This window comes from Staurois parvus, unplaced genomic scaffold (genome assembly GCF_062004578.1).
Source record: "Staurois parvus isolate SC_StPar_1 unplaced genomic scaffold, SC_StPar_1.0 ptg000105l, whole genome shotgun sequence".
Taxonomy (NCBI): domain Eukaryota; kingdom Metazoa; phylum Chordata; class Amphibia; order Anura; family Ranidae; genus Staurois; species Staurois parvus.
The window spans coordinates 89,973-107,884 of NW_028317901.1; the positions used below are offsets into that span (position 1 = coordinate 89,973).

Below are 17,912 nucleotides of genomic sequence, written 5' to 3' on the forward strand. Positions count from 1 at the left end.
TTCTTTTTGTCAAAGCTTAATTGAACAAGCTGTAGAAGCTGATTGGCTACCAAGCTCAGATGCACCAGGTTTTGCACTCTTTAGTTTTAGTAAATCAACCCCAGTGTCTTCAAACCAATGACTCACCAGAACAAATACTAAACATATTCTTTTATAGAGGCGATCTCCAGAATCTGCAAGTATTGGGGATATTTTACCTTGTATCAGAGTTCGTCCATTCAAATATCTTGATACATATATTTAACGAAGTTGGCATTTGTTAGCCAGGCAATTTCAACAAATATACACCGCACTGTTGACTATTGGTTATCTGTGTTAAGAATATGTTACCTTTCACCGTAAAACCCCTTAAACAATTTCCAGCAATGACAGCTACACATACTAAAGAATCTTTGTTTCCATGGGTTAAGGACAGAAGAAGAATATTAATACGTTTAGAAAGATAGATAAGAATGGGAAGAAAAGGCATGGAAAGTAAAAGAGAAAAACAGAACAAATCACTGAGTCACCCTGGATCGTTAAAACAAGTTTTATTATATTACAATTTAATTCTGGCTCCAAAATGTTTGGATAGTTTTGGGAAGTTTGTCTTTTCTGGATTCAGTAACAAACCACAGATGGGTAACATTATGTACAGTTCTATAAAAAGAGATTCAGACAGTACACGCACTGCAGGTTTAGTGTGACCGGGGTGGGCTGTGATTTGATCTCAGAAGGTGGATTTTCTAGGTCTCCACACATGCCCCCCTGTGTCCCATCCCCCAGGTGGTGCTGGAGGTTGGGGTCCTGCCAGGGGTGGCGGTAACCGAGAGCCCCTCAGGCGCGAGTCGGGCTTACCTCGGTCTCCGCTGGGTCATCTGAGTTTTCTTCCTCAGTGTCCAGCAATTCAATTGTTAATTGGACCTGGCCACAACTCTGGGTGAACACCAACTGCAAAACAAAAAAACAAAAAAAAAAACAAAGAAAAAAACAACAACATCAGTCAGTGGGGAAACACGGATCATTACTCAGTTTCTTTACATACAGGGTCAGTCCATGCAAAACGGATTTCAGTTATGGTAAATGCTAGAAAGTTAAATAACCTAACAGTTTCCTATTACTCTTGGGGACTCTGCAAAGCTGCTGTGGCTGTTAATGGAAATTCCCACTCTTGTTGGAGGTTCTAGAACATACAAATGTGGGTGGGAACACCCAAAACCCCCAAGCAGGTGTTATGACAAGTGTAATAAGATGTACTTACCTAAAAATACATTTATTTGGAGTACATTGAGGTATACAGGAATTCAGATACAGTCAGGTTATAATGCAGAATACAGGAGATTGGGCACTGGCAAACAGAAAATTGTAAATCAGCCCACGTTTAACCCCTACTACCCAGCCCACGTTTAACCCCTTCTACCCAGGAAGCTCAGCTTTGTGGAAAAGCTCGCACACACTTTCTCTCTTGTCCATTTAGGGACACAGGAGTACAGATACAGTCAGGACATCAAAAAGCAAAATGGGTGAGCAACAGCCACTGACAGGTCACCAAAAAGGAAGAGGGAACTGTCCAACTTAGAACTAACTTGAATCTGAATGAGATTAGATTAAGCCCCTGCAGGACAGGGGAAGCTGCCAACAACCAAGTAAGAGTGACAGAGGATCAACCTGACGTTCAAAATCAGGACAGAAGAGATCGCTGCTAAGGGGGGAGGGAGAGGGGAATGATTCGATCCCGGGAACACAGAGCCAGAACTAGTGAATGTTGTGAATCAAAAAGCTATCAAAACAAGTGGAGTATCATAACCATCTGATAAGGATGAAAGACATCCAAAACATGACAGTCTGACATAGTCAGAAAATAATCAAACACACTGGGGCAAGCCCCCAGGAGAATAGATTCCAGAGGAAACCTTGCACAAAACCAAGTCAGCAAGAAAATGCCAGCCAGTTTACAATGGAAGTCCCAAGTCTTACACTCCTAACCCTTAGTATTCATGAAAGGAAAATCCCATAATGAAAATGAGGTTGCCTAACCAGACAATCAATCTTGCAAAATAAGAGATTTAAAAAAAATGTTAGCATTATCACATAACAGAATGAAAAAGGACACCTGGGACTGGTAGAAAACGCAAGAGTACAATCCCTTGAAGTCAGTGTTAAGGAAAGGGATAAGGAGAGCAGAGTCCACCAGCAATGCTTTCTGCCTGCCATGCAGGTAGAGATCAACAATTGACGACAAATAGATGCGCAGTGCATTCAAGAGTAGCACTCTTAGAGCCACCCAATGTAAGGAAAAGGCCACCTTCTTCTGTCATAGGAGTTGCTCTGGGATGAGGGGGACAGACACATCTACTCACCTAAAGATATTGATGGGTCATGCCAGCTACCACCTGGTCCAGAAAATGGATCATGCCAGGGGCCACCTTGTCCAGAGATGATCTAGATTTCTTGTTTAGAGACCAAGCCGATAGCAATAAAGAGGGCCACTGAAAAGGACTGAAAGCCAATGAGAAAAGGGAAAGCACTCTTAAGGGAGGGTTCCCCTAACACCCTTGAAGGGGGAAAGTGGTGAACCCCCTTAACTGTGATGAAAAGTCCAATGGCACACATGGTATATACCTTTTTATCCAGGGTTTCGGCTGGATAGCCTCATGTGCCGGTGACAGACAGCTACCATCAAGAGACACCTGTAATGCCTAAAAAGGGGTGTCTTCTGCCCCAAACACTGAAAAGGAAAGCTACCCAAGAACCCAAACAGATGCATAATGAGCCTGCACCTTCATGCAAAAGGCTTCTCAGGTTTATTTGACCTCTAGCTTTGAATCCTAGGGGCTGAGTGAAAGTCCAGCTCTGAAGACCTACCAGCACCTACTGCCGAGGATGATGGAAAGGACGAGATGACTGTCCTTGTACTTGCAAGTGTTTCCTCTGGGTACTCTGCTTTCCTTCCACACTCCAAAGAGTGGTTAATTGGATAATGTCTAAAGCAAGATCAGGACCTTAGATTGTAAGCACTTTGATGATTGCCCGGGGACGCCATGAGTTGTCAGTCCGCCCCTGGCAGGGACTGATGTGAACGTACAGTATGTAAAGTGCTTTGTAAATTTTCAGCGCTATATAAATGCCTGTAAAGTAAATCTCTTCAGCAATGGACAGTTGGGACTCGCTGCAGGGGATGGTGCAGGCTGTGTGGGCTGAGGGCACCTGTGGCAGCAGGACAGAACCATTTGCATTTTACAGAGACTGTTGCGCTAAGCAGCTAGGTCCAAATGCAAGGCATGGCCTCAAGTACCCACAAACTCAGGCAGCTGGTGCGGAAGAGACTTGCCAGAGACTGACAAGTCACTGTAGATTGGAGGTGGAAAAAGACCAGAGATCTATGTGGTGCTTCCCCTACGTCAAATGGCAGGAAAGAGCATGGATTGCATACACGTTCTTCCATCCAGCGTATGACTTCAAGAGGTCAGTTTCTCAGCCCCAACGTTTACCAGCAGTGGTGGAAAATTTGAAAGGTTTAGCAGTGTAAACAGTGAGGTAGCTCCCTGTACTTATGTGTGAATGGCCTTACTAACAAAGGAAGTCCTCAGTGTCACATCACAGCTCTGGGCCAGAAAAGCACTCCATGGCTAACACTCAGGTCTGCAGAGCACCACAATGTAGAGCCCAGTGCTGAAGGTCACATTCCAGGATAGTAATACATGTCCAGTCCAGCATGGTCCGTGTAAAGCCTCCAAAAGCTAGACTGAGGAAATGCCAATACATACAGACCAGCTGAGGCAGGTGTGTAGTGAAAAACCCTGATTGAAAAAACAAAGGGAAAAAAAAAAAATTACTATAAAAAAGGTATTCAACCTCCCAGAACCCAGAATACCCTTTTCCTGTTTGCCACAGTTCAAACCTCCTGTAGGCAGGACTGTACTTGAATTACTGTGTACTCAAGCACATAAAACATATTGTTGGGAGTTTTCCATACATACAAGAAACTAGGGGCTGCCTCAGCCAATCAGATTCCATCTATAAATGTATTATCACTTCTGGATGGACTGACCTTTAAGGTATACACAGTCATTAACAATACAATAATTTTCCTAGGTTTTGTGCTATAAAAAAATCATTATGGAGAAATTAAAGATTTTATAGGGTTGTGAACTCCCTCTTCCTCAACACTGAGAAATTGGAGGATAGTTGAGATAGTCTTACCATCTTGCAAAGGACTGATTTATTGATAACAGCCTTTTCTGGTCACAATGATTGTTCACAAGAAAAGGCCCAGAGTTACTGAATATTGACAATCAATTCATCACTTAGATCACATTAGAAGCAGAATTAAAATCAGGCATCCCCAGCAGAGATGTCCTTGGAAAAATGCAGACTGACGACAAAAGCAGTTATACTTCCCTTATTCTTTCCACAGGCTTTCTCCCAGCCCCCGCTGGGAGAACACGGTGATTATTACTAGCAGCTATAACAGCCGCTAACAATAATTGGATGTTAAATCCGGCAGGCTGGTTGTACCAGATCGATCAACTCGGGTACATGCAGCCTGCCCATACATGGTTCAAATCTTATCCAGTTCCTGCTGGACTTGTAGAGATTTGAACCGTCTATGGCTGGCTTAAGTTCAATAGAAATTATATCTCATCTTTATTAAAACAGCCTTAAATAGAGGAAATGGGTCAAGCCCCTTACCTTGAAGCAGTTCTCATCGGACATCAGCTGTTCAGACTTTCGCTGGTAGTTGGCTTCATTCAGGCTGCGTGATGCTTGGGTAGCCAGGAGACCCCCAGTGGAATTGCAGTTGCTCTCAGAGAGGTAGAGATCAGTCACTTGGACACAGATTTCATCACTGACTATGTGCTGGAGCTAAAGAAAAAAGGATAATTTGTTTCAGTATTAATGACAGAAAATATATCCTATTGCCATAGACCAGCCTCTCTCAACCAAGGTTCTATGGAACCCTAAGGTTCCTCCAGGTTCCTTGAGCAAAGAGCAATGTCTGCCTTTCCAATAAATAACCATTGACATCCATTAACTTATTAACTGTGTGTAATGGGGTGATTTTCACAAAGACCACAAAATAGAAGGGGCATTCTTCCCAATGACTATCATGCTAATAATAGGAATGTAGATATAGGAATTAAGCCTAGTATACAGAGGATTTTTTTTCCTTTCAACCCATCCGGCAGAACGAAAAAAAAAAAAAAAAAACCCGAAGTGCTTGCGGGGAGCTCACTGTACTAAGCAAACGGTACAGCGATCTCTCAGCTGACACTAGTCAATTGATTGGATGCTGCTTTTCCAGCATTCCTGTTTCACAGAAGCCTGACAGGCTGCTGTACACACGGGTCGAATGTTGGCCAGTTTGTTGAACCGGCTGATATTTATCCTGTGTGCGCCAGGCTTTAGGGGATCCTCAAGACCAAAAAATGATCTCGGGTATTTCCAGGTTAACAAGGTTGAGTAAGGCTGCCCTAGATAATGAGGTCATCAACTTTAAGTCTTTAAAAAAAAAAAAAATCTGTAATAAAATACAGTTGCACATGTTCTTGGATTACACCGTTTGTGCCCTAAACCTATAGCATTAAAAAAAACGGTCACACTCAATGCTAAAAGGGAACGGCATAAAGACATTTCTATCATAACAGGTATGCTATATTTAAACAAATGTCAGGATTTCATAAATATGAACACTGAAAAGCAATGTGGATAGGACTAGTTTTAAAGGAGAAGTAAAATAAAAGCTTGTTTGGCCCTACTTGCCCTGTGGGTCACAGGAGTGCACTTAGTTCTGCAGTCTTGTGACCAGTTTTCAGCCAACAGTGGGCTAAAGCCTACATTACAGAGCTGGTCCATACTCTGGAAAGATCCCGGTGATATAGTTGAGATCCATCCAGAGCTTGATTGGCAGCTGGCTGAGCCTCTCAGCAACCGGTTGAGAGCCAGGAGGCAGCTACCTCTGCCTCCTTCACAGCCCAGCGCTCCAGTGAGTGCTGGAGGGGCAGAGCAGAGAACCGGTGACTGACTGCTCACTGAAGAACTAAGCGATCAGTGGTGTTTGATCACTCAGTTTTCAGTCTAAGAAGTGGGGGAACAGATGCAGCATCACACTGATGTTGCAACCACGTGGGCCCCCTAACACACCAATACAATTTGTCCTGCTATTTGACAGTTCAAAATTGCATGACAAGTTGCACCCTATTTGTGCCTACAGAACTGTTCAAATCGGTGTGATTCTGATTTGCAGATTTAGAAAAAGGATCTCCGACTATTTTTTGCCGATTTCATGTGCAACTTGCTTTGACTTCTGTGTAAAACAACCCACTCAGTTTAAAATAGAAAATAAAAGACAACACACACTTTTTTTTTTTTTTAAAAAGCACACGAGTTTGCAGGTTAACCTCCCTGGCGGTATGATTATTTCAGATTTTTGGTGCTGAAAGCGATACTTTTTTTGCATGAAAATATGTTTTTTTTTTTTAATTGTAGGCATGTCATTTTTAGGAATAACTCACTGAAATCTGTCCGCACAAGAGTCTAGTAAACATCCCGGATATGATAAAATTTGAAACACAAAATCATAAATTATAATTTAATAAATAATCATAAAAATTATAATATAATAAATTTAATTCAATAATATAATCAAAACAAAAAACACTGAAATTTGAAATATAGCGCCAAGTTCACACATCACTGAGCAAAGTCGCAAAATCGTTTTCAGTGTCTGATGACGAATTTCCCCACGAATCATTATCACTCAATTCTGCAAGTGGTTCTGATTTACTATCGCTGTTCTCTAGCTGGTCTAAAACCGCTTTTGACCTAAAGGGACGCTTTTTGGACGCCATGGACATTTCTCAGTTTCCAGGCAGAAAGAACAGGAAAAATGCAGGGCACAGGACAAAGCACTCGGGACAAAATGTATGTGAAATGGTTTGATACAGTAATGTTTTACTATGTGATTTTAGTGAATGTCACTTTTTGTCATTTTTTAATTTCCCGCCGTTTCGTCCCCCATACGTCCCGACGCTCACAGGGGACGGAACCCAGATGACAGATGCATACGCCGGATTACATTGCCGGGAACACTGCAGGAGGGACATCGCGGGAGCGCAGGACAAGGTAAGTGATCGAGGGATCGTAGAGCAGTACCGCATAGTATTCCCGAGTGTAGCTCGGGGTTACCGCTTGTGGTACTGAAACTTTACGCCGAGCTACACTCGGGAATACCGCCAGGTAGGTTAATGGTGTTTTTTTTTTTTTTAATCAGGTGCCTGCAAAGCATTGCACCCTAGTAGATCACAAGAAAAAAAGTCAGGCTTCTGCAGACACTACTGACAGCTCTCTGTTCATATCTCAATACAGGCAGTTACTCTGTTGCAGGAAATGTTCGAAACCTAGGAGGGTGCTCATCAGTACCCAAATAGTTCAATAAAAACGTCAAGATTTCTGTGAATGAATGACACAGCTGCGCCTCTTTAAAATGTGACAGTGGGTGTGGGAAAAGGAACCACCTGTCTGCTGTCACAGGGAAGGGGGCAGTGGAGGAGGAGGATGCTGAACATCCTAAATAGAGGTGTAACATATTCAGATGGTGAACGTATCCTTTAAGGTAATAGGATACTGCAGAATATCAGACCTCATCAATGACAAGAGAGGATCAGCAGGAATCACACGTAATTGTATTAACACATACCACATGTCTTATTTAAGGAGCAAAAACAAATTCTATCAACAGCAGCAATGAAAATGTTAACAGAAAATGTAGCTAGAGGCCATAATTTCTTAGCAGTATAAGCTCCCTGACTTGTGGAATGTGTGCAGTCCAGTGACATAATACAATCAGACAAGACATCACCAACAATGAACCAGTAAAAAATAATGATGACCAAAACTTGACTGTACCCATCAAATCTCACAGCCGAGGTCAACAGGTCACAATCCTTTATTATAACATGCTGGCTGGAGATATAAAAAGTGACTGATCACATTCACTGCCACATCCCCAGCTTAAATGTATGAAAGGGACAGGGGATGGGTGAACAATTGCAGCTATTTTTACACAATTTCAATCTGATGACAATATAACATTTTGTAGTAAATGCACTGCTAGCATTAGAAGCAGAGGCCATTATCATTAATATAGGGAATACATATTGCAACATTCCCTGCAGTCTCTAACAAACGACTACGTAAATGGAGAGAGGTAAACAAGATTAAACGCTTTCCAAGGGCTTGCAACCTAGAATGGATATCAACCAGAAGGCTGGCAGCACCACCCTAGTCTTGTAAACCCTAGTCTTGTAAACCCTAGTCTTGTAAAACAACAGCGATAGCTGCAGCTTAACTTCCTGATGATGCCTATGAATGGCAGTCAGTCTGACTGGTAAGAACTTTACTGCACATAAAGATCCAATTTTCTTCATTAAAAAGGCCTGTGCACATTGCTATACACACACTTGCATATATCAAGCAAACTTAAAAAAAAAACAGGGATTCTTGGCTTGCATATTATTGCGATACATGCTCAAGGCACAGCAGAGTAAGGATTATGGATCTCCCAAAGAAGGATTTCTTGGATGCAGTTGGCCACCTTGAACACGTATTGCATGATTTACACTAAGAATCTTTGTTTTTACGCAAACATCAGCATGGCAATGTGCATAGGGTTAACTCAGAAGCTTTAGTTTTAACATTGTAAAGCGCTGAGCAAACTGTTGGCGCTATATAAATCCTGTATAATATGTGATCATACCCCTGTAGCTACTCAAGTGGAAGCATTTTGAACTTGACCACAAACATCGATTTCTATTGCAAAACACCTGCAAGAGGGTTTGTTGGGCGCTAGGCATGACCATCAAAGCAAGGCTTCAACTTTGCAGAAATGTATATGTTACATCAACATTTCATATCTCTGATATGTGCCTGCTGTATTATGTATTTGTGGTAAAAATAAATTCCTGTTCCTTTTGCATTTCTTTCTTTGTGTAAAATAACTGGTGATCCAGCCAGCCCCCCTGCTTTCCTATTTCAAATTGACCATGTTAGGCATTTATGTTTTGTTTTTTTAACCTATACACTAATGTTGCATTTCTATTTCAAACTAAAATTTTATATACGTGATCATAAATCCTTTATGTAACAAGACATTCTTTCAGTACTCACCTGCCTGACTATGCTCTGGATCAGTTTATCCATAGTAAAGGCAATGAAGGCATGGATGGTAAACATCTCCCGCAGGGAGTCTTCATACTGGTTCGAATCCATATTCCCGTCCAGCAGGTTCCGAACCATGTCTAGGAATGCTGGGTAATAATCCACAGCCTCTATATCCACTGTAGAACAAGTTGGATAACACACGTGTCAAAATATTCATGTATTAAATTACACTGTATGTATATACACATTTCTAATGGCTTAGAAAAAACACATCTCATTTTGTTAGATGGCAACCATCTGTAGGGAGTAACATGGAAAACACTTACCCCTGGTTCACATATATGCGGCCATGCGGGCCACGTTTGGCAGGGGCACGAGAGCCCATTCGTTTGAATGGATTCCTGTGCCCGTGACACGCAGGGAAGAAGTCCCTGCACCCATTTGGAAACCGCAGCCCGCACAGGAACCGCTGTTCCCAGTACGGTTGCATTTTCCAGTGTGGGTGGCGTGCCATTAGAAATAATAGCACCCGCCTGCAGGTCTGCATTGCTCTGTGCGAGTGGTGCGGCCGCACAGATTTTCGGGCGGATCTGCAGTGGTACCACCCGCAGAGATTTGAAACTAGGGTTAAAGGATAAGTTCACCTTTGGAACATTTTACATGTTCCACCCGTTTTTTAGGGTGGAACATGTAACATGTTCCCATAGTCGCAGCCGTGCCAGCCACCCCCCTCCCTCTGACAGATAGTATGGGGAAACTTCTCCCCATACTATCTGTCAGGTTTGAAAACAGCTCCGCCCACGCGACTGCGTCACTCATTCACAGTATTCTGTGAATGAGTGCCTACAAGTCCCGACAGCCTTAGTGGCTGTCACTTGCAGTTTTCAATGGACTACCACGGTGCTGTGGAGCACTGTGGTAGTTCACTGAAGCTTCCTATCAGTATATCTGCTTGCTCATGCAACCCGTACGGCAAGCAGATATTCTGACAGGTCTGCAGGAGATCTGCGTGGCATCAGCGATCTACTGATCACTAGTGCAACGCTTTACAGGCTCCTTTGGACAAAAAAAATATTAAAAAAAAATTAAAAATGCACATTTTTTTACCTGCAAAAAAAAAGGTACATTTACTATTTTTGTCCAAAAGCACTGGACCAGAACAGCTGAATTAGGTAAACTAAAGTATTGCATTGGTGGCTCTAAAGTACTGGAAGCGGACTCAATTTAGCAGTTACTGTCAGCTTTGTCCAACTCAAAAAAAAAAAAAAAAAAAAAAAAAAGGAGTGGCAGTCCTAGAAAACAGTTTCAGTTTTTGTAAACTAAACTCTATAGGGCAGGAAGAAATTCTGTTGTGTACAGAGATCACAATTACAGCGGCAAATACACAAACTCTGAATGTGGCACAGAAATAGTCTGAAAAATATAAGCAGTCAAGTCGCCAAGATATGCCTGCAAATATCCCTCCCCACCACTATTCAAAGCACTAGACATGTAGCATATTTTAGGGTGACATACTAGAGCTCCAACCTGTGAGCTGGAAGCTGACAATCTGGATATCATGTGCCCAATGGTATAAACAGAGGATCAGGCACCTTCTAAAGCTGGGTACACACTGGCCAAAACTCGGCCATTTCAGCAGGAACCGAACAACTTTTGGTCAGTTTGTACAGCTGTCTGACAGAAGCCAATCTAATGACTAGCTTTTGAAGAAAGAGCATGCTAAAAATCTAGCCTCCGATCAGCGCTTGCAGCCTTTGGATCTGTAAATTTTTGTGGGGTGTTTGGGCAGGAATGGCTCCCCGCTATCAAAATGCAATAAAATAGCAGGGGAGATTGCCGCACCAACATCACTTGTGTTGGTACGAAGATCTGTCAGTTTTTCGTTCGACCCAGCACTATCAGTGTGTACTTCTATTTCAATTATGTACTCTCCTCTGAACTCCAGGCAGATATTGAAAAAGACCAGTTAATGCAGTTAGGTAGTCATTAAAAACATAAACAAATAAATATTTAAAATGCAGTTAGCATAAAAACTTACATTTGACTTGGTATTAGCCCAGCAATGGGCAAACTACGGACCGGCAAACCTTTTAATCCGGCCCGCGGAGCGTGATACATTGGCTGTCAGGATGAGTGTAGGCGGGGCAGCGTGACGAACGTGAGGGGAGCTAGGCTCCTCTCACAGTCCGCCCTGAAGACCGGAACGGCGCGGGAACACGGCGAGAGGAACGCGCGGAGCAAAGGTAAGAAAAAATTAACACAGGGGGGACTTGTCTTACTACTTGGGGGGGGGGGGGGAATAGTACTACGGGGGATGAATTAATATGGGGAATGAATTACTATAGGGGGGATGAATTACTATATGGGGGATGAATTACTATGGGGGATTAATTACTATGCTTACTATGGGGGAATATTACTATACTTACTATGGATGACACATACACATCATTCATCTACTCTTGGTCCGGCCCCCGGGTCCAATATATGAACCCATTGCGGCCCTCAAGTCAAAAAGTTTGCCCACCCCTGTATTAGCCTGTTGTAAAGGCTGCTACAGAAGGTGCAGTGCTATGAGAAAATCAGGTATGCGCATGTAAATTTGCTGACAAAGAAGAGCAGAGGGCTGAACTGCTAATGCTTTAAAAAGGCATTCTAAAGGCTTTTTTTTTCCTCTTTTAAATAACAAACATGTCTATACACCTACCTGCTGTGTGCAGTGGTTTTGCATAGAGCAGCCCAAATCCTCCTCTTCTCGGGTCCCCCGCAGGCTTTCTTGGCCCCTCCTTCCTGTCCAGTGCCCCTACTGCAAGCAGCTTGCTATGGGGGCATCCGCTGCTCCGTGTGTTCATTCACACATGGTGCTGCGGCTTGGTCCTGCCCCCTCTCCTCATTGGCTGTGCTTGACAACGGGACACTTGTCTCAGTCAATGAGGAGAGGGAGTCCCGGGATAGCCGAGACTCCAATGCACATTGGTGAGTATTAGGGGGGGCTGCTGCACAGGAAGGTTTTCACCTTCATGCATAGAATGCATGAAAACCTTTAGCCTTTAGATTCACTTTCACTGCCCCATCATAGACTGAGGGCAAGGAAGTGACCAAGCTTTTCTACTTAACTGCATTAGGGGTCGTTTACACTAGCTGTATCCTCTGAAAAATGTTTGATCTGTGGTGGAACGCTTTTTCTTGCTACCCGATTTACCCTCTAAAAGCCTGCATCGCATCCATGTGCATGTGACAGAAGGGATCATTTTTGCAGCACCGCGATGTTAAACCTCATCCCTATCCACTGCCTTTGCAGCTTCAAAAGGGAGCAGTTGGGGGAGGGGGTGGTGAAGAAATTCTTTCAAACATGTCACAGGTTTGTTGCACATAATTAAAGCATTAGTGATCATATAAAATAATTGGTTAGAAATAGTTAGGAAGAAAATCAAAAGAAAGCTATGCAAAAAACAGGAGACAGCGAGGGCAAGAACCTCAAATCACTGTCACCTCTCTTCTCTTAATATTCTTCAAATCTCACAAACCTCTTTATTTTAATGTTTTAGTCACTTATACTTACTTGGCTCTTTCAGTCTCAACTGTATGGCTGGACTGTCATTCTTGTCCCTCTTCAGCCCAAGTACCTCTCTTTCCCATTCCCGTTCCCTCATTTCCTCTTCCACCTGTTTTTCCGCTTGGTTATAAATGCGCAGGAGCCGGGAGCAGAGTATCTGGTGCAGACGCAGAAAGATGTACCAGTTGTTGTTAACATAAAACAAGTTGTAAGCGTCTTCCATGCCCCTAAACTTCTGCGCTGCGGTGTTTCCAAACATCAGCTTGGGTTTTGGTGGGCTATTGCCCCCGCCTCCCCCAACCCCATTGTGTTTCTTGGTAACCCCATCCTCTGTTTCATCTGTCTGTTCCTCTTCTTCCTCCTCAACATCAGACAGCTCTCCTCGCTGGGCAAAGAGCAGGTCTGGGATGAAATGGTAAACGATCTGTTTGATCTTATATTTGTCTTCCTTCTGAATACTAGTCTGTCGTTTCACATGGTGGATGATAAGAGAAGCTGCATCTTCCAGTATCTGTTTGTCCTCGTAGATCAATGTGAGGTGAGGTCCTGAGGGGACTCCAGAATTGTCTTCTGATGCTTGCTCTTGTCGCTATCAAAGAGGAATACAGCAATCAGAGGACTTGTGCACCTCTAAAAACAAACTCAATGAAAGGCAAACTCAAATCATGCATCTACATGGTATGCTACACACCTGTTATTTATCATTCCAATTAGAAGCTATAACCATGCTGGCTATGTGCAATTCTGGATAGAAAGTACTACTGTCCCTGCACTGTGTGGCTAAAATCAGCTGAGTGTAAATTCCATTGAAATTATGAGAACAGGGAAAAGACCAATGCTGTACAGAAATGCATGTCAATTCATTTCCAGAGCACACTGCAGCATTAGATTAGTCTTCTCAGGTCCAAAACTAGTTTAGGAAAGTTACTTTCTAAACAATGAATTGCAGACATGGGCAAACACCTATATACATTTAATATTCAATTGTTGACTATTACCCAGAGTTCTCCTTTCAAAAGGCATCGTTATAGAATTTAGAGTCGATATGCTAGTTTGTGACTTTCGCATTTGCATACGCTTGTTGGTACCATATTTTAAAAGAACACACAGATTTGTGAATTCTCCACCTAAACAAGCAGAAATTACAGGATGAATCTAAAGGCTGCATTAGGCAATAAACGTATGCTTACCTCATCATAGATACTTTCAATTTCATTTAGCAGACTCTTCGAGCGGAGAACCTTTGTGTCAGTCTGTTTATAGTTTATACCCTGGTGGTCTAGAGATTTCAGGTAGTACTTTTCATTTTGCTCCCTCCATATCTTATTGAAGCCTCTTTGTGCTTCCCTCCATTCCTCTTCCTTCATTTTCAACCTTCAGACAGCACAAAGATATTAGAAGGCTGGTTAGAGGCAACTCAAACAAAGGTAACTCAAAAGAAGCGAGTAAAGAAACTGGGTAAATACCAGAAAAGTAAAGTAAACTCAAATGTGAAACACCAAATACACACAAGTGAATTAAATAAAATACACAAACCAAAATCTCAGATGAAAGCAATACACTGAGCGGAGAATTCTGAGCAGTTTACATACAATGCAAACTAAGACAAATACAGCCCTGTGTGTCACATCACCTACAATGCACTGACCTCTTTAATACAATTGGGACGGCAACAGCTGGGTTTTTTTTAAGACCATCTATAATGTCAGCAGCCTTGTCAGCATATATCCTTTGAAGAGCTTTCCGGTGAATAACTTCAGATGTTCCTCCTAGAGTGTTGTCCAACCGAAACTTAGCCTGGTCCTCCGCAGATAACCGTGAAAGCTTCTTCTGAATGGCCTCTAGTACTCGTATAGTAGCCAGATTGGTTTCCAATACAACATCCAGCTGAGAAAACACACAGATCTGTAAGCACTCAAAGACTTAAAGTTTTCATTAAAGAGTAGAAACAACAACTGTAATGATGACCTCTAGACAAAAAAAAACAAAAACATTCAAATAGCCATAAAGGATTTAAATCCACACGTTGTGCACCACATGCCTTTGTATACCCAGATATTGCCATATTAAAATTGGCAGTGACATCATTACTGTGCAGAAAGCAGAGTTGTTAGAAGGACCCAACAGGTCCCCCCCCCTTTAAGGGCTGTCTGCAAAAAAACTACAGGGGGGATTTGTGCAGACAAGACCAGTCACCCTGCACAAGGAAAAGGAGCAGCAGTGACTGTTTTTTGTTCCAGAACGTTCCCACACAGATGCAAAGTTTCATAATGGATTAGTTCATAGCTGTGGAAGAAACACACACTGCGCACCAAGATCTAAGTAAAATTTCAAGTATACAGACAAAAGTTTCTTATCCTAGGAGTTCAGCTTAAACTTGCTAGAAAGGAACCAGTAAACCATAAGTAGAAGTTGGCAGGCCACACAAAAAATCCAGGACTTTAAATAGGTTTTACTTGCCTGCTTTGTGCTATATTTTGCACAGAACAGCCCCAATCCTTTTCTGGAGTCCTCGGATTGCACTCATGGCCAAACCCACTTCCCTGGCCAAACAACCCACTTCCCTGCCCATCACCAACCCCCCCCCCCCACGAGTACCCTCCTAGTAAGCCACTTGATAGGGATGCACTTGTGCGGGCTCGATTCTGAGCCACACTGTGAGCATCTATTGACACACAGTGCAACTCAGCCCGCCCCCTCTCACTCATCACTGGATTTGATTGACACCAGCATAGCCAATGGCTCCCAGAGCTCTAACAGACTCTAGTGAGGGGGGGGAAGAGGGAGCAGCACTGGATCAAGACCGGGCACAGATAAGTATTGGGGGGAGCTGCATCTAAAAGATTTTTTTTATCTTAATGCAGAGTTCCACTCTCCTATGTAAAAAATTACAAGTCAGCAGCTACAAAAACTGAACTTAAAAACTGAACTTCCGCCGCCAATTTCCTAAGTGGTTGGAGCGGAAGTGGGAGCGGGTATCTGCACCCGATCCCCCCCTCCTCCCCAAAAGCTCCTTTCACAAACAGGAGCTGGGGAGGCCTTAATGTGGAACTTCCCCTTTTGGGTGGAGTTCCACTTTAATGCAGAGAATGCATTAAGGGGGGAAGGGGAGAATTTCCTTTACATCTACTTTAATTAAAAAGGTGCCAAAAACTAGTATTCAGGTAAGAGTTGTTTGAATACTGGCTACATGACCCATGTGCCATATTTAGCTATGAAGTCAGCCCACATCGCATGTAGTCAAAAAATTAATCCTTTTTTAGGTAGTAAGCAGCATTTAAAATCAGAAAACAAATGTATACCTACCTCAAACCGCTCATCCTCACAGCGGTAAATGTGCTCCTCATACTGTGTTTTTTTAGAACTAACAAAGGTGGAGTCTTCTGACCAAGAGGGAAAGGAAACCCATGTGTCATTCAGGACCTGTGCATAAAAGGGAAGAACAGGGCTAAATTACTCCACCTATTTTATTTTAATTCTCTTTGCCAAGAACATTCACATTAACCCCTAAAATCTAACAACCTTATCCAATATAAAATTTGAATGAAAGCTAATTTTGCATGGAAGTCAATATATCTATTAGCATATTTTTTGGTTTCTGGAAGGAAACCAGAGCACTTGGTAATTGGGGTGAACTATAGCCATAGCAGCCAACACGCCGCCGATGGGTCTCCGAGCAGGGAGCCTGCAATCAAAAGCATTGAAATTTAATATAAATGGTGCAAAAAAACTCCATACCCTCCCCAAAAAACAAACTTTCAATACAGAACGTTTAAATGCAAAATTGCCAATTTACCTGCAACCTAAACCTAACTCCTAAGCCCAATTCATAGGGTGAACTCATGAGGACAGAAATATGTGACCTGCCACTGTCTGAAGGCCATCATTCTGTCCCTGGCCTAAAGTATAACAAAATACATTTTCTGATTTTCTTTTTTGTTTCGGACAATGGTAAGAATGTCTTTTATGTGGTTGGTGCCATTTCTAGGAGATTCACTCTATTGTTCTTGTTTACCATTATCACGGGAACTGAAAGTGGAGGGAAATATAAAATTTTGAGTTGCCACCCAAACAAAGAAAGGAGGGAAATCTTCCAATGTGGGCACTTATTCCCATGACAAGAGAGGATTTAGCTCACTTTGGAGTGATTTCTGCACTTCCCGCTTTGTCTACAGAACAGGAAATCTCTTGAACAAGTCTCTGACCAGTAAATTACTCATCCGTGGAATCACTGCTGGTACAGTAAAATGTAGCCAAGCTGCAGAGCTGAGCAGTGATCATTTTGCTCTTCTCATATACAGGGAATGACTGAAGATATGAACCTTTTAAAGCGACATCTAAAGTCAAATGATCAGCCCCATGCACCGAGCATACACAAGGAGAGGAAAACAAAGCTTTCCAAAAGCACAGTTCTGCAAGTCAGCAATAAGGACATTTGCTCTCCATGGTGGCCTCTCTAAGGTCGTCGCTGTGTGCGTAGTACAGTTTGCCTCACACTCTATCCACTTAAGTCTTCACTGCAATTAACACCAAAAAAGGACAGACCGTTCTACAAATGGTCTGTGGTAAGGATTTACTCAAACTTGCAGAAAATCCCCTTTTCAGTGGTACAACAGCTATAGTTCCAAATGATATCAGCAATGTTTACATTGGCACAGGAACCACAGTAAAACTACACATTTTGGAAAAAAAAAAAATACTAACACAAACATATTGACCCTACAAGTTATATTCCTCACCTCTTTGCAGAGCGGCGTTCGTCCCGTACACTTGGGCTGTTGGAAGCTTTTAGGCAGCGCTCTGTAGCTAGAGCCCAAGCGTTTGCATGACGCATAGTCAATCTCCATAGCAATCCCTTCTGTATTACGCTCTTTTGGGAAGCTTTCCAGGTGTGAGGACTCCTTGTAACCCAAGAAGTTTTTAAACCAGGTGAACAACTCAGGAAATTTCCTGTTTATAAAGAGTACCAACACAGGAAACAAAAAGGGTCATAAATATTTTTGCAGTAAGGAAAGAGAAATAGTTTTTTGCTGAGCCTTTTAACCACATCCCAAGCGCCCTATAGCAGATATAGTGCTACAGGGCGGCAGGGGTGCTCAAAATCACGTGATTTTGTTTTTAAATTTCCGGGTAGGGGGTGCTCGAGAAGCTTGTGCACCCTACCTGCCGTCAATCATCGGGTCCCGGCTGGTGATTACCCGCCTGTGCCCGGTGA

The 17,912-nt window shown here is 42.7% G+C and overlaps 1 protein-coding gene across 4 annotated transcripts in view; it reads right to left on the bottom strand.

Annotated features, from left to right (window-relative positions):
* The window catches only part of SIN3A (SIN3 transcription regulator family member A), a 73,584-nt gene that overhangs the window by 17,528 nt on the left and 38,144 nt on the right, over positions 1–17,912 (bottom strand). For all 4 annotated transcript variants that reach the window (XM_089671349.1, XM_089671351.1, XM_089671350.1 and 1 more), the window contains 8 exons: positions 17,437–17,647; positions 16,004–16,120; positions 14,346–14,584; positions 13,888–14,071; positions 12,704–13,286; positions 9,148–9,317; positions 4,672–4,845; positions 838–930 (listed from right to left, as the gene is read on the bottom strand). In XM_089671349.1, coding sequence (XP_089527475.1) covers positions 838–930; positions 4,672–4,845; positions 9,148–9,317; positions 12,704–13,286; positions 13,888–14,071; positions 14,346–14,584; positions 16,004–16,120; positions 17,437–17,647 — 1,771 coding nt within the window. The remainder of the gene's footprint in view (positions 1–837; positions 931–4,671; positions 4,846–9,147; positions 9,318–12,703; positions 13,287–13,887; positions 14,072–14,345; positions 14,585–16,003; positions 16,121–17,436; positions 17,648–17,912) is intronic.